General features: G+C 36.4%; 1 protein-coding gene across 2 annotated transcripts in view; it reads left to right on the top strand.

The window, feature by feature from the left end:
- Positions 1 to 17,723, top strand: part of LOC107126927 (uncharacterized) — a 519,804-nt gene that overhangs the window by 251,297 nt on the left and 250,784 nt on the right. For both annotated transcript variants that reach the window (XM_065525742.1, XM_065525743.2), the window contains exon 4: positions 16,545 to 16,616. In XM_065525742.1, the coding sequence (XP_065381814.1) occupies positions 16,545 to 16,616 (72 nt within the window). The remainder of the gene's footprint in view (positions 1 to 16,544; positions 16,617 to 17,723) is intronic.

Raw genomic sequence — 17,723 nt, 5'->3', positions numbered from 1 at the left:
TAGCTGAATAGTACTCCATTGTGTATATATACCATATTTTATTTATTCTTCTGTTGATAGACACTTAGGTTGATTCTAAATCTTGGCTTTTGTGAATAGTGCTGCAATAAACATATAAGTACAGGTATCTATATGATGTACTGATCTTTTGGGGATGTACCTAGTAGTGGGATTCCTGGAGCACATGGGAGTTTATTTTTTAGGTTTTTGAAGAATTTTCGTACTGTTCTTTATAGTGGCTATACTAATTTACATTCCTACCAACAGTGAATGAGTACTCATCTTTCTCCACGTCTTCACCAGCATTGATTATTGCCTGTCTTTTGGATAAAAACAATTTTAACTGGGATCAGATGATATCTCATTGTAGTTTTGATTTGCATTTATCTGATTGTCAGTGTTGTTGAGCACCTTTTGATATACCTGTTTGCCATTTGTAAGTCTTCTTTTGAGAAGTGTTTATTAAGATCTTTGCCCGTCTTTTAATAGGATTATTGGACTTTTTAAAATTGAATTGTTTGAGCTCCTTCTATTTTTTATATATATCCTTATATATATATATATCCATATATATATATATCCTTATATATCTATATATATACATACACACACACATATATATATCCTGTCAGATGAATAGTTTGCAAATATTTTCTTCCATTATGTTGTCTGTCTCTGCATTTTGTTGATTGTTTTTTTTGTTGTGCAGAGTTTTTTTAACTTGATGTAATCTCATTTGTTTATTTGAGGTTTGATTGTCTGTGGTTGTGAGGTATTACTCAAGAAATCTTTGCCCAAGCCAATGTCTTGGAGATTTTTCCCAATGTTTTCCTGTAGTAGTTTCATAATTTGAGGACTTAGATTTTAGTCTTTAATCCATTCTGATTTGATATTTATATATGGTGAGATGTAGGGGTCTAGTTTTATTTTTCTGCATACAGATATCTAGTTTTTCCAGCAAAATTTATAGAAAAAGTTATTTTTTCCTTATTCTATGTTTTTCACACCTTTGTCAAAAATGATTTTATCATAGGTATATGGATTTATTTCTGGATTCTCTACTCTGTTCCAGTAGTCTTTGTATTAGTTCTTTCTCATACTGCTATACGGAAACATCTGAGATTCAGTGATTTATAAAGAAAAGAAGTTTAATTAGCTCATGGCTCCACGTGCTGTACTTGAAGTATGACATCTGCTTCATGGAGGCCTCAGGAGACTTACAAATACAGCAGAAGGCAAGTGGAAGCAGGAACATCTTACATGGCTGGAACAGTAGGAAGAAAGAGAGAGAGAGAGAAGAGATGCTATACAATTTTAAACAACCAGATCACACAAGAGCTCACTCACTATTGCAACACAGCACCAAAGGAAAATCCACTCCCATCATCCTATTACATCCCACCAGGCCCCACCTCCAGCACTGGGGATTAAATTTCAACTTGAGATTAAGTGGGGACACACATTTAGTGGCCCCTCCCAAATCTCATGTTCTTCTCACATTTCAAAATACAATCATGCCCTCCCAACAGTCTACCAAAGTCTTAACTCGTTCCAGCATTAGCTAAAATGTCCACAGCCTAAAGTCTCATCTGAAATAAAGATAGTCCCTGCTGCCAAAGAGCCTGTAACAACAACAACAAAACAAGTTAGTTACTTCCAAGATACAATGGGCATATGGGCATTGCACAAATACTCCCATTCCAAAAGTGAGAACTCAGCCAAAAAAAAATGAGCTACAGGTCCTATGCAAATCTGAAACCCAGCAGGGCAGTCATTACATCTTAAAGGTCCCAAATAATCTCCTTCAACTCCATGTCCCACATCCAGGGCATGCTGATTCAAAGGGTGGGCTCCCATGGTCTTGGGCAGCTCTGCCCCTGTGACTTTGCAGGGTTCATTCCCCACTGCTGCTCTCATGGACTGGCTTTGAATGCCTATGGCTTTTTCCAGGTACAGGATGCAAGCTGACAGTGGCTGTACCATATGGAGTCAAGGAGATTGTGACCTTCTGCTCATAGCTCCAGTAGGCAGTGCCCCAGTGGGGACTCTCTGTGTGGGATCCAACCCCACATTTCCCCTCTGCATTGCCCTAATAGAGGTCCTCCTTGAGGACTCTGCCCTTGTAGCAGGCTTGTGCCTAGACATCCAGGCTTTTCCATACATCTGCTGAAATCTAGGTGGAGACTCCCAAGCCTCAACACTTGCACTCTGTGCACCTGCAGGCTTAACACCATGTGGAAGCCTCCAAGGCTTATGGCTTGCAACCTCCAAAGCAGCAGTGTGAGCTGTGCCTGGGCCCCTTTTAGCTATGGTTGGAGCTGGAGTGACTGGGAAGGAGGCAGCAGTGTCCCAAGGCTGTAAGGGCAGTGGGGCCCCGACCTGGCCCATGAAGCCATTCTTTCCTCCTAAACCTCCAGACCTGTGATGTGAAGGGTATCCCTGAAAATCTCTAAATGCCTTCAAGACATTTTTTTCCATTGTCTCTGATATTAGCATTTGACTCCTCTTTTTTTTTTTTTTTCCTACCAACATGGCCAGGGTGCAAATTTTGTAAGGTTTTATGCTCTGTTTGCCTTTTAAATATAAGTTCCAGTTTCAGGTCATTTCTTTGCTTATGCATAGGATCATATGCTATTAGAAGCAGACAGGCCACATCTTCAACACTTTGCTTTTTAGAAATTTCTTCTGCCAGATGTCCCAAATCATCATTCTCAAGTACAAAGTTCCACAGATATCTAGGTTAGAGGCACAGTGCAGCCAACCTCTTTGCTAATGCATAACAAAATTTACCTTTGCTCAAGTGCCCAATAAGTTCCTCATCTCCATCTAAGACCTCCTCAGCTTGAATTTCATTGTCCATATCACAGTCAGCATTTTGGTCACAACAATTTAACAAGTCTCTAGGAAGGTTCAAACTTTCCCTCATCTGCTTGTTACCCAGTTCCAAAGCTGCTTCCACATTTTTGGGTATCTTTATAGCTATGCCCTACTCATGGGTACCAATTTTCTGTCTTAGTCCATTCTCACAGTATTATAAAGAAATACCGAAGACTCAGTGATTTATAAAGAAAAGAAGTTTAAATGGCTCACAGTTCTGCAGGCTGTACAGGAAGCACAGCAGGACTTGCTTCAGGGAGGCCTCAGAAAACCTACAATCATGGCAAAAGGTAAAGGGGAAGCAGGCATGAGGCACTACACATTTTTAAACAACTATGTATCATGAGAACTCATTATTTTGACACAGTGCCAAGAAGGGAATCTACATCCCTGATCCAATCACATCCCACCAGGCCCCACCTCCAGCATGGAAGATTACATTTCAACATGAGATTTGGGTGAAGACACAGATCCTAACCATGTTAGTCAATGTGTCTGTGTTTGGACCAGTGCCATGCTGTTTTTGTTACTATAGCTTTGTAGCATAATCTGAAGTCAGTAATGTGATTCCTCCAGTTTTGTTCTATTTGCTCAGGATGACTTTGACTATTCTGGCTGAGTCTTTTGTGGTTCTATATAAATTATATGGTTATTTTTTCTATTTCTGTGAAGAATGTCATTGGTATTTTGATAGAGATTGCATTGAATCTATTGATGTCTTTGGTTAGTATGGATATTTTCACAATGTTGATTCTTCCAATCAATAAGTATGAAATATCTTTTAATTTTTGTGTGTCCTCTATTTTTTGCCTCATTGTTTTATAGTTTTTGTTGTAGAGATCTTTCACTTCTTAGTCCAAGCTTATTCCTAGGTATCTTATTTTATTTTTAGCTATTGTAAGTGGGATTATTTCTTGATTTTCTTTTCAGATTGTTCACTGTGGGCATTTAGAAATGCTACTGATTTTTATATGTTGATTTTGTATCCTGTAACTTCATTTAATTCATTTATCAGTTCTAATAGTCCTTTAGTGGAGTCGTTAGGTTTTTCCAAAAATAAGATCATTTGGTCTGCAAACAAGGATAAGTTGATTTCTTCCTTTCCTATTTACATGCCCTTTGTTTATTTCTCTTGTTTGATTGCTCTAGCTAGAACTTCCAATATTATGCTGAATACAAGTACTGAAAGAGGGCATCCTTGTCTTCCTCCATATCTTAGAGGAAATACTCTTTGTTTTTCTCCATTCCGTATGACACTAGCAGTGATTCTGTTATATATGACCTTTATTCTGTTGAAGTGTGTTCCTTCTATACTCAGCTTTTTGAAGTATTTTATGAAGGGATATTGAATTTTATGTAATGCTTTTTCAGCATCAGTTGAAATGATCATGTTTTTTGTTCTTCATTCTGTTGATATGATGTATCACATTGATTTGCATATGTTGAACCATTCTTGCATCCCTGGGCTAAATCCCAGTTGGTCATGATGACTGTTCTTTTTAATGCATTGTTGAATTCAGTTTGCTAGTATTTTGTTGAGGATTTTGGCATCAATATTTATCATGGATATTGTTCTGTAGTTTTTTTTTATGTGTCTTTATCTTATTTTGGTATCAGTAATACGGGCCTCATGGAATGCATTTCAAAGTATTCCCTCCTTCTCTATTTTTCAGAATAGTTTGAGTAAGATTGGTATTAGTGCTTATGTTTGGTAAAATGTAGTAGTGAAGCCGTTGGGTCCCAGGCTTTTCTTTACTGGGAGACTTTACTACAGTTTTTTTTTTTTTTTTTTCCCTTGAGACAGAGTATCACTCTGTTGCCAAGGCTGGACTGCACTGGCATGATCTTGGCTCACTGCAGCCTCTGTCTCCCAGGTTCCAGTGATTCTCCGGCCTCAGCCTCCTAAACAGCTAGGATTATATGCAGGCACTACTATGCCTGGCTAATTTTTTTATTTTTAGTAGAGATGGAGTCTTGATCTCATTAGTTGCTATTGGTCTATTCACCTTTTGGATTTCTTCATGGTTCAATCTTGGTAGTTTGTATATGCCTAAGATTTTATCCATTTCTTCTAGATTTTCTAATTTATTGGCATATAATTGCTTATAGCAGTCTCAAATGATTCTTTGAATTTTTGTAGTTTCAGTTTTATTTTCTTTCTTTTCATCTCTGGTTTTATTAGCTCTTCTGTCCTTTTTTTCTTAGATAGTGTGGCTAATATTTTGTTGCTATTGTTTACCATTTCAAAATACCAATTTTTGTGTCATTAATCTTTTGTACTTTTTACTTCAATTTTATTCTGTTACGACTTTTTTCCTTTCTTCTACTAACTTGGGGTTTGGTTTGCTCTTGCTTTTCTAATTCTTTAAGATGCATCATTAGGTTGTTTATTTGTTCCATTCAAAATGAAAATGGAAATATGTTGAACCATTCTTGCATTTAGAAACTTTCAAGAGTTTCTAAATTTCCTTCTTAACTTCTTCATTGACTAACTGGTCATTCAGGAGCATATTGTTTAATTTATATATGTTTGTATAGTTCCCAAAGTTCCTTTTGTTGTTGATTTCTAGTTTTATTCCATTGTGATTAGATAAGCTACTTGATATAATTTCAGTTTGTTTGATTTTTTTTTTTTTTTTTTTTTTTTTGAGACAGAGTCCCACTTTGTTCCCAGGCTGGAGTGCATTGGCACAATCTCAGCTCACTGCAACCCAGGTTCTCTCTGCCTCCCAGGTTCAGGCAATTATACTGCCTCAGCCTCCCCAGTAGCTGGGACTACAGGCACATGCCACCACGCCCAGCTAATAATTTTTGTGTTTTTAGTGGAGATGAGGTTTCACCATGTTGGCCAGGATGGTCTTGATCTTTTGACCTCATGTTCCACCCACGTTGGCCTCCCAAAGTGCTGGAATTACAGGCATGAGATATGACACCCAGTCTGTTTGAATTTTGGAAGACTTGTTTTGTGGTCTAACATATGGTTTATTCTTGAGAATAATCCATGTGCTGAGGAGAAGAAAGTATATTTTGCAACCTTTGAATGAAACATTATGTAAAAATCTGTTAGATCCATTTGATCTATAGTGCAGATTAAGTCTAATATGTCTTTGTTAATATTTTGCCTGGAAGATCCGTCCAGTGTTGAAAATGGCGGTACTGAAATCTCCAGCTATTATTGTATTGGGGTCTGTTTTTTTCTTTAGTTCCATTAATAATTGCTTTTTAAATCTTGGTGCTCTGATATTGGGTACATATATATTTACAATTGTTATATCTTCTTACTGATTTGACCCTTTTATCATTATATGGTGACCTTCTGTGTCTCTTCTTGTAGTTTTTGTCTTGAAATCTATTTTTTTTTTTTTCTGATATGAGTATAGCTACTCCTGCTCTTTTTTTGGTTTCCGTTGTCATGGAATATCTTTTACCGTCCCTTTATTTTCAGTCTCTACATGCCTTTGTAGGTAAAGCATGTTTCTGGTAGACAACAGATTACTAGGTCTTGGTTTTTATTGTCTATTTAGTTATACTACCTCTTTTGCTTGGAGAGTTTAGTCTGCTAACATTCCATGTTATTGGTAAGTAAGGACTTATTACTGCTGTTTTGTAATTTGTTTCTTGGTTGTTTTGTGGCCTTCTCTTCCATCCTTTCCTTCCTGTATTCTTTTTGGTGTAGATAGTTTTCTCTGGTGGCATGTTTTAATTTCTTGCTTCTTATTTTTTTTGTGTATCCATGTAGTTTTTGATTTGAGGTTACCATGAAGTTTGCAAATAATATAATACATTATTTTAAACAAATTTAAACTCATCACTGATTACAAAAACAAGCAAAGAGAGAACTAAAAGAAACTGTACAGTTTAACTTGGTCACCTCTTTTTAACTTTTTGTTGTTTCTATTTAAATTTCATACTGTCTGTGTTTTGAGAAGTTGTTGTAGTTATTATTGTAGTTATTATTTTGATAGGTGTATCTTTTAGTTGTTCTACTTGAAGTATGAGTAGTTTGTACAACACAGTTACAGTGGTCTAATATTCTGTGTATTTCTGTGTACTTATTATCAGAGAGTTTGTACCTTCAGGTGATTTCTTGTTGTTCATTTATGTCCTTTTCTTTCAGATTGAAGAACTTCCTTTAGCACTTCTTGTTGGACAGGTCTGGTGTTGATGAAATTTCTCAGCTTTTGTCTGGGAAAGTATTCATTTCTTCTTTCTGTTTGAAGGATGTTTTTTCCAGGTATACTATTCTTAGATAAAAATTTTTTTCCTTTGGCACTTTAAGTATGTCATGCCACTCTCTCCTGCCCTGTAAGGTTTCCTTAAGAATTCTGTTGCCAGATGTATTGGGGCTCATTTTATGTCATTTATTTTCTCTTACAGCTTTTTGGGTCTTTTCTTTATCATTGACCTTTGGGAGCTTAATTATTAAATACCTTGAGATAGTCTTCTTTGGGTTAATCTGCTGGGTGTTCTATAATCTTCTTGTACTCCTTGCCCTGCAGCAACCACTGTCTGACTACCACCAAGGTTCACTCAAGGTCCAAGGCCTCTTAAGTCAGCAGGTGGTGAATTCAGCCTGGCTAGTCTTCTACTTTTCATGGAATTCAGCTCCCTACTGGCCCATGGCAGTTCCCAGAATGCCATCCAGGAGCCAGGGCCTGGAGTCAGGAACCTACTTGTGCTTCATTTTACTGTGACTGAGCTAATACACAAGCTGCAAGACAAAGTCCTTCCCACTCCTTTCCTCATGCAGACAGAGTATCTCTCCATGGCCACCACTTCTCCAGGCCTTTGGCAATTACTACCTGACTATTGCCAATGTTCACTCAAGGCGCAGTTAGATTGTGAATGCTTCCAGGCCTAGATCTCTCTTCAAGTCAGTCGGCTCCCCTGTGGCCCAGGACATGACCAGAAGTGCCATCCAGGAGCCAGGGCCTGGAAACAATGACCCTCGGAGACTGCTGGGTACTCTCTCACTGTGGCTGAGCTGGTACCCAAGCTATAGAGGTAACAAGGTCCCCTTTACTCTTATTCTCCTTTCCTTGAGCAGAAGAAGTCTCTCCCCAGGGTCACCACAGCTGAGAATGTGCTGGGTTATACCTGAAGCCGGCGTGGCCTTGGGTCTCACCCAGGGCCTATGGTGAGAACTGCCTGGGTACCACTGATGTGTATTTAAAACCCAAGGATTCTTTAGTCAGCAGGTAATAAACCCTGCCAGAACTGGGTCATTTCCATCAAGGCAGTGGGTTCCCTTCTGGCCCAAGGTAGGTCTAGCAATGTCAACTAGCAGCTACGACCTGCAATGAGGGCCTCAAAACTGGTACTCTGTTTTACTGTAGCTGAACTGCAATCCATGTTGTAAGTAAGATAAACTCTTCTTTACTCTCTCCTCTCTTCTCCTCAAGCAGAAAGAAAGTTTCTCCTGGAGCTGTCAGCTACCTGGGGTTAGGGGAGGGATAACACAAGCACTCCCTTTGCTGCCCTAACTGGTATCTCATTAGGTCATATGCACTCCAAGTCCGCTGGCTCCAAGCCCATCACAGCACCAGGACTTAACCAGAAATTACAGTCCTTGTGGCCTAGGCTGCCTTTCAAGTTTATATAGGATCGCAGAGTACTTTAGCTTGTGGCGGGGCTAACTAGAACTCAGGTTCTGCTGGGATTGATGATGCCCACCTGGCTAGGGCTGGTCTAAATGCTCCCTGGATGGGCACCTTCAGATTCTACCCTTTGGTGTTTTCCAGTGTGATGGGGCAGCACTGAGTTCCAATGCAAAGTCTCGCAATCACTGTGCTCTCTCTCCCCTAAGCACACAGATTTTATCTCTGTGCCATGTAGCCACTGCTGGGGGGGATAGGGGAGGAGCAGTGTCAGCAATTCAAGACTATCTTTCCTATCCTCCTTAGTGCCTCTTTCTTTGATATGATGTTAAAACTAGGTCCTGTGATTGCTTGCCTGATTTTTGGTTCATATGAAGGTGCTTTGTTGGATGGATAATTGTTCAATTTGATATTCCTGTGGAGGTGACAATCACTGGAGGCTTCTATTTTGCCACTTTCTTCTACATTCCTGTTGGTTAATTGGTAGCTTTTTATTACTGGTTCAATTTCAGAACTTGATATTGGTCTGTTTAGGCTTTCAGCTTCTTCATGATTGAATTTTGGGAGGTTGGGCACACTGTATTTTGAATAAGATATTCAGGGATAATGCTAATACTTACTAATTTTTCTTCTTTTGCATAGTAAGGCAAAAAGTGGAGAAATATTAAGTAGTAAGAACCTCTGGTTATAGCCTTGTTCTATTGGGATATAAATCAGTTCATTCTATCTATTCGAAGTCTGTAGAGTAGAAGAAATAATAAATTCTAGTAATATTGCTGTATTACATTTGCACCTATCTAATTTCCCAATGTTTCTGTGAGAAATCTTTACTTCATGAATGAAGAAATGGTAGCCTAGAGAGATTAGGTACTTTTTTCAGATCCATGACAATAATAAAGCTCTTATATTAGGGTTTTCTGATTAAAAATTCAGGATTCTTTCTTTTAGGATATGCTGTGTCTTATTCTAGTTATACCTGTAAAAATCTACAGGGGCACATACATTCTATGAAATAATAGTCTCTGAAACACATTGTTCTGTAATCTCAGCAATATATTTTTGTGACAGAAAAATTTTTGGCATATTCATATGCATTTTCTTTTGGTATTTTCTCATTATCCATATCCAATTGAATAAGTTAATTCTGTCAATTTTCTGGCAAGGTAAAAGTAGATGTTGTATTCCAGTTATTTCTCTTGTTTTCTGGCTTTTGTTTCCAAAGATCGTAGTTCATTTAAAACAATAGAGTTTAATGGAAGAACCATCCAGAGTCCATAGAATTTCCAAAGGCTACTGAGAGTGATTTTCCACAGACAACAAAGATTTTTCTTTTTTTTTTTTTGCTAGAGATATGAAAGAATGATCTGTGCCATGCACCACAGAGACCTACACCCTGTGCCCTGGCAGTGATATTCATATATGGCAGTCATAAAAGGATATGGCCATGGCATACACTAGGAAAAGAATCCTAATATTATTAAAGACTCAAGACCCAAGGTATGCCACAAAAATGATGGAACGAATGACAGATTTGAAAGAGCCATATGGGTAGAAAAATGAGGGACTAAATGATAATCATTATGAAAAAATAATGACTAAATTAGACCCCCACCCCCAATATCCTAGTGCTGAATAAAATCCAAGACCTTACCTTAATCCTAAAGGGATCTTCCAAGAATAGCTGTGGTCTGAATTTTATTATAGCTTCAGAGGATATGGGCTTGGAGTTAAAATTAAATAAATTTATAGAAAAACAGTAATGCATCATCTTAAAAATTTCTTATAAATCTAGTTTGTGAACTCAATTTATATGTTTCATCATTCCTGTTCTTCATTCTTCCTAATAAAGATTTCTCTAGTGTATCTCAGACATTTGTTTATTTCAATGTTTTGTAAAAGTTTAGGTGCATCTCTCAGGAACACATATTTCTAGATTTGTAGCAAATTGGAAGGCATCTGTATTTTTATGGTTATTTATAACCCATTTTTATTTTCAATGACAATTAATATACCTGGTTCTATTTGTGTCATATTGTTACCACATTAATATATCTTTTAATTTTGAATTTTTCTTTACTAGTAGAATTTTTAATTTTTTTTTTATTAGAGGTTTGGGTTTGCTTTTTGAAATACACAGTACATTATATTTCCACATATTCAAAATTATCTTTACTTTTAAAGGAACATGTAATATTTTCTTTGTTCAATATTGAGCTTCGATCTGTATCTGTCTGTGACTGTGGTGGCCAAAAAGATGCGTTTCTCAATATCAGAGAATATGCAGAGAGTATTGTTCACTAATGCCCCCAATTGTGGTGCTCAGAAATTCGTCATCATGTTTGCAATGAAGCTATATCTCCTGGGGTAGGTGACTGAGGCCAACAGGGATACTAAGTAAGGCCCATTCTTAGGAGTTGTGGGACTCCTCTGACAGGTAATGGTTTTGGTTCAAAGACTCTGCAATGTTCTCTTATATGCTTGTACTGTAGTCTGAGACACTTCCTGCCAATCTTCCTTCTTTCCTCTTTCCTTCAATCAGTCAAATCTACACCATGGTCTGATGGTTCTCTCAGCCTCTCCTGGCTTCCTCCCCATTTTACATCTCACTGGACTTGCTTTTCATAAATCTCTTATACAGCTAATTCCAACTTGGCATCTGCTTATGAGAGGAGCATGCCAACACATCTCCTCCAAAGTAAAAAGACAATTGCCACATATTATTTTCTCTTAAGAAGCGGGGACAGTGGTTGTAAGAGCTGGAATGGTCATGAAGATGCATCAGTTAGTTTTCTGACTGTAGGGAGCATAATTGACCAATGGCCCCACCTGCCATGCTCTGAACTGTATCACCAATCTGAACTGTATCACTTCCCATGATTTCTAATGACATTGTGATTTTCTTTATATGTCTTAATTTTTAAATATTTCATCTGTCATTCCAATGGAATTTTAGGAGGATAGAACCAAAGTATTAGTGTCCTTTGGCTCTCTACTTCTTCATGTTCTGTACTGATACCAGTTTATAATAGTGAGTGAGAACCTGTTCAGAGATCCAGGTTCAAACTACTGCCTATGTGACTCTGGGCTGAGGGCTGAGTACTTAACTCAGGACCTGGGATGAAATGCCAAATCAAGTTGTTTCTTATCCCAGACATTAGGGAGGTTCTAAGTAATTTGTTTTTTAATTTACATCCAAATTGCTTGATTATGCACTATTGTTCCAAGCCTCTGCTTCTGTGGTTCTGGAACTTCCTATGTGTTGCACTGGAGAAATCTACCATAATTTTTCAGGCAGTTCCCTTTTTTTGCCTGTGCTAAATCTTAGGCTGATGTATTATATTATCACATCTCTTACTCTAAATCCATTTGTCTCCAATATTCCTAAAATTCCTGAAGCACTGTGGTTGGTTGAGGTACATTCCCACTGTGTGTGCATGTGTGTTTTATGGAAAACAGATAACAGAGAAAGTCATTATTACATTTATTTCCTTAATTTAAAGATAGTTTAGAGGTAGAAGTAATCCTAAGTGGCTCAAATCAAGCATTTTCTTAAAACTACTTAAATTGAATTTTGGACAAGGGAATACGATCTACAGGATTGGTAAGGATGGGAAGGATGTATGAGTAGTCAACTGTTCTCAAAACATTTAGTTTTTAACCTTTTAATAAATATTACTTCTTTGACTCACATCCAAATTTCCTACATGCATTACATACATTTTAAGGTGATACAATACCTGAAATACTTTAGTAGTTTTTAAATTTTAGCTTTAAGAAATCATCATATCACAATGTTTGGAAACAATTTTCTTGGTACAAATGCAGCCTAAATTTGTCCCAGTTGAGCTTACTATTTAATGACTTAGATTTCAACTAGATTGACTACATTTAAAAGAATGGCATGTGAAGTATTTAATGATCCATTGGTAAGTTAAAAGTCAAATTAAAGACCTGCAAATCCAGTCATCTGTAACAATGACTTTATTCACCTCTTGGAAGAACTGGGTAGGAATTCAAACTTACCTAGTTCAGGTTAAAACCTTCTTACAGTAAATGAGAATGTCAGAAAAAATGATTGATAATACAGAAGGAAGCTTTAAGAATAAATATATCACATCTGTGTTTTCTCATCAGAAATCAGATACAGGATATACTTTTGTTTTCCACTTGTTTAAAAAAAGTTTTCATATGTCAAAAAGTAAATGAAACAGTTTATTCATAAAACAAAGGTTTTGGCGAAAATAACTTTCCATTTTAGTAAAAATGGTATGTAATGAGTAGGATAAATGAGGATGCTAATACTTAGTGTGAATTTAATTTTTCTGTTTCTATTTAAATAAATGAGATTATTTCATTTTTATTTAGTCTATTTGTTCTATCTATCTATCATCTATTTATCTATCCATCCATCCTATCTGGCATAGGTGAAATTTACTTCACAAAACCAAAACTTCTATTGGTTATTGAAATAAAAACTTGTATTTATTGAGAGCTTATTACCTGCCAGGCCCTTTCCAAAGTGTAGTATAAATATTATCTGAGTTAACCCTCACAGCATCTCTACAAGATAGGGTGTGTCATTATTTTAATTTCTTGATTAAAGAAATAGAAGCATAACTCTTTTGTTGATGTTCCCAAAGCTAGCAAATGTTTGAGTATTAGAATCACACAGTTACACTGCTAAGATCTTTGGTTCAGAAATATTTATTTCGCTTGGATTTTGGAATACAAAGGTCAAACTATATTGTCTCTATCCTCAACAAATATCCAATCTGTTTCAATAGAAGACGATTGTTATAAAGGGGATGATAAACTGGGTGAATAGAAGTATGAGCAGGAAAGTCTGCCTAGAGCAGTCCAGGAAGGTAGAATTTGAGCTGAATCTTCTAGAATGAGTGAGAATTTTGCAGTCGCTAAAGCAGGAGTTTGTACTGAGGTCAAAGAAATAGCGGGTGAAACTCTAACTCTTCTGAGGGTGCTGTGTATCTGAGAAAGAAAAGTAATAGATATTAAGGTTTGGAAGCAGAATGGCTTCAAAATGTAAGTCTTGTAGTTTTGACAGATCATTTTCCTTTTCTCTCTCTCAATTTTCTTTCTCTCTCTCTGTCTCTTTTTCTCTCTCTGTACCTGAGAAAAGGTATGATCTAGTCTCCTAAGTTCCTAAGAAATGACACCTACATTTTTTCTACTGTTGACAGTTTGACATTTTTCCCCCATTTCTGTTCAGCAAAATAATTTGGTCTTTATTGGACAGCCCTAACAGTTTAGAGTCCAGATTCTGTTCAGCAGAGTGACTGCAGTTTTCTACCATTTTCACTTATTTCCATTCTTAAGAACACAATTACAAATAAATGGTGACTGCCCAGGCTATCTCTGACACTGATGTGTGGAGAAATATGATAGCAACCTGGCAGGCCTAAGCAGTTAAAACTGTGAATCACCTAAGGTAAGGAAGATCCAATTTCAGTTGATATAAGTAATGCACAATAACATTTTCAGTGAACGACTAAAGAAGTTTTGCCCTGGGAGAAAGCTAAACTATATTGTCAACAGATTATCTTTCCAGAGTTTCTTTGTCTTCTTTATAGTTGTAAGAAAATGTAAGACTAAAAAGAGGACTGATATACGTAAGTTTCTTATTTAGAAAAGCTCACAGTTGCATAGCCTTAGTAATTAGAAAAATCATGAAACTATTGTGTGTGTGCACTTTATCTCCAACTACATCCAAATAAATAAGATGTTCATGAACAATTAAAATGATTTGTTGTCTAGTACAAAATAAAAATATTATGAAAAAATCCATACAGAGTGGAAGGAAAGAAGCCAAACAACATTTCTTATTGTCTTCTCTTCAGGGAAAATTTTGTTAATGCTCGGTATTTCTTTTTAATATCTTTATGCATGATAATTAATGTTAATACTGCCATATTTCTTTGACTCTATAATAAATGGATTTATAGAATTACAATATGAATACATAGAATTATAATTGTCACACTGACAGAACTCTGTATAAGTCTGCTTTGAGTATCTCCTTAGTCACCATCAAATATGTTGAATTTTCCCCATTAACCATCAAATTCTAATCCCACTGTGGTTCCTTGTAGTTAAATATCAAATGATGTCTCATGTTTTGATATGTAGCAAATATACATGTAGGCTTATTAGCATTTGGGGGCTACGAGAAATTTTTAGAAAGGTAATGTAGACTGATTATCAGCTGGGATCTCCCTGCCACCTCAGAAGTGGGTTGGCTGAGACTGACCCTCATTTCAGACCCTTTGGTAGTCCACAGCCCTCTTGGGTATTTAAGTGAATCCCCCAGGTCTTATATTCTTCAGTAAAGAACATAAGTCACTCGCTCTAAGCCTCTGGATCTGATAATTTGCTTCAGGTTAGGTATTATCTCACCTGCCCAAACAGGGTACTCAGGTTACTGTCACTATTGACTCAGGCCTGAAATTTATCCTTGTTTCACGATTTACATAAAGTAAATGTACAAACTAACAAACAAGCAAAACTCCCACTCAGGCCATTTACCTGCTTAAGATTAGGTGGGATGTATGTGTCAGCATGAGTTTGGGGTATGATATTCTTACAATGTAACCAACTTTAAAATTTCTGTCTCAGAAGGTCTTTAGCCTCTCTACAGGTGAGAATTTTTCACTGGCCATCTCACATCATGCATCACTGCTGCCTCACACTGGTTTGCTAACTTATTTCTCCTTTGTCATGTTTCTACTGTCATTGTTCCTTCTTCTGCATTGCCCTGAGTAACGCCAACTTATTCTCATTTTTGCAGGGAAATAAATTAATGTCTTTTCATCCCCTAATTTCAAAACGTTGCATATCCAGACTCATTAAAAAGCTCATCAGAAGAATGATGCCTTTTATTTATTAATTCTTAGATTGCAGCACCATAAATAGATAAATAGCCAACTTTTTTTTCAGTAATACTAGCTTTTTAAATAGGTTCTCATTTTTTTCCCCAAAATATTGGCAAAGCCAAATACTTAGATCTAGCAATTAGAAAATCAGTAATTGCAACTTTTCTTCTTTTTCCTGTTTCTTCTTTTATTTGTCTTATTTTTAGTTTTCTTAAATAATTGTATAAAGATATTTATCTTTTAAGTCATTTTAATGTCTTTTGAAATTTGGAGTTTTGAAATACAATGTAGATAAAATCACATGGATTTCTTAAAAACTGTAACCATTGCTAACTAGTGTATCACATGATACGAAACATTGTATATGGTATAGTGTTTATTTCATATGTATTTTATACTTATGGATGAAATAGTTTAAAGTGTGCTAAAGTCAGAATGTACAAATTTTAGATTCAGAGGCAAATTGGGAACTAGCAGAAATGTGAAATTATTTTAGCTATAATAAGGACAGCCAAAGTTAGGATACGTTGGATGATCATCAGGCCTCTGCATTTCCTCAGAATTCCATTATTTTGTAATATATCATGCAGAACATTGTATTTATTCACCAACAACTTGCACTATATGAATTTTTAGTTTTTTCCTTTAGAAATACAATAAACAAGTCTTGGGCTTCTAAAAATCTGAGATACAATAGAGAATTCAGGGAAGTTCAAGTGGTTCAGTATGGCTGAGTGTAGAATTGGAATAGCAACATGGCAAGTCAAAATTGAAGATACGGGCAGGATCCAGATGAGAGAATATCCAGGTCATAGAGTGGAGAGGTAATTATAAACTTGATTGGAGTGTGTGGTCTATTCTATAGACAATGAGGTATAGAAAAGTTTAAGTTGAAAGCCATATGTTCATCTTTGTGTTTTATATTTGCTGGTAACAATATGATACTGTTTCTCAAGCACAGTATTTGGAAGTTGATATGGTTTGGGTGTGTCTCCACCCAAATCTCATCTTGAATTGTAGTTCCCGTAACCCCATGTGTCATGGGACAGACCTGATGGGAGGTAATTTAGTCACAGGGTGGTTACCCTCATTCTGTTCTCTTGATAGTGAGTTCTCATGAGATCTGATGATTTTATAAGGGCCTTTTCCTCCTTTTGCTCATTCTTCTCCTTCCTGCTTCCAGGTGAAGGACATGTTTGCTTCCCCTTCCACCATGATTGTCAGTTTCCTGAGGCCTCCCTAGCCATGCTGAATTGTGAGTCAATTAAACCTCTTTCTTTAAATTATCCAGTCTCAGGTATGTCTTTATTAGCAGTGTGAGAATGGACTAATACAGAGGCATACTTTATTAATAATGCTACTCATTTGTTTCCTAATTTGTTTTAATAGAGAAGAGCAGTTTCCTTGGCCTGGAATTGTACAAAACTCATGGCTTATCTTTTCATGGCTTGGCCTATCGAAAGTGACCTCTATTGAGATACTATTAATAGTTATAGCTATGAATTAAATTAGTGTAATACTTTGCCTGCAACCTTTTTTTCTTGGTTTCATTAAAACCTGGTTGTGCACTTGGGAATATCTTCCATTATATTTCCCAGAAGCAAAACAGATTGAGAATGACTAATGGAAAGAATGTGGAAAGAGGCAAATAAGAATACGAGTTGGAGATGATCTCAATCATCTTCATGAAAGGTGATGTGGACTTAGGCAATATTTTTGTAGATGAGAAGAGGACAAGGATATGGAAAGGTTAAGTGATAAAATTAATAGAGCATGCTCATCAATAGGATGTGGGAAATGAGGAAGAGAGAGATAAATACTAATAACCTTTTTTGTGTGACTCATTATATACCAATATTTATAAAAATTCAATTTCAGGATTAGATTTTGGTAGAAGACTGTGTGGAGTGGGGTGGGCAAAAGTTAGTGTAAATATTCTTTTTCTTAAAATAACTATTGAGTACTAGGCTTAGCACTTGGGTGACTAAACAATATGTACAACAAACTCCTATGACATGCATTTACTTATATAATAAACCTACATGTATACCCCGGACCTAAAATAAAAGTTAAAATTCTTGTTCTTGATGTACAGGGTAAAGGGTTTGAAATTTATGTTGGATTTTCACTGGAAAGGGTAATTTCATCTTTACAATGTATAATACCAAAGACAAACTGATGTCTGTGGTAATATACAAGATAATTGCAACAAAATAAGAATAGCCTCCAACTAACCCATGCTGCTCAGTGACAGCTGGAAAGACTGGCCTATTCCTTCATTTATCCTTCATTAATTCTTAATTCCTACCACTATTGTATTTGTTAAGGAATGAGACTTTTACATCTATCTTAAGGGAAGTAG

The sequence above is a fragment of the Macaca fascicularis genome, chromosome 12 (assembly GCF_037993035.2).
Source record: "Macaca fascicularis isolate 582-1 chromosome 12, T2T-MFA8v1.1".
NCBI lineage: Eukaryota > Metazoa > Chordata > Mammalia > Primates > Cercopithecidae > Macaca > Macaca fascicularis.
This window is presented reverse-complemented; position numbering and strand designations above follow the sequence as displayed.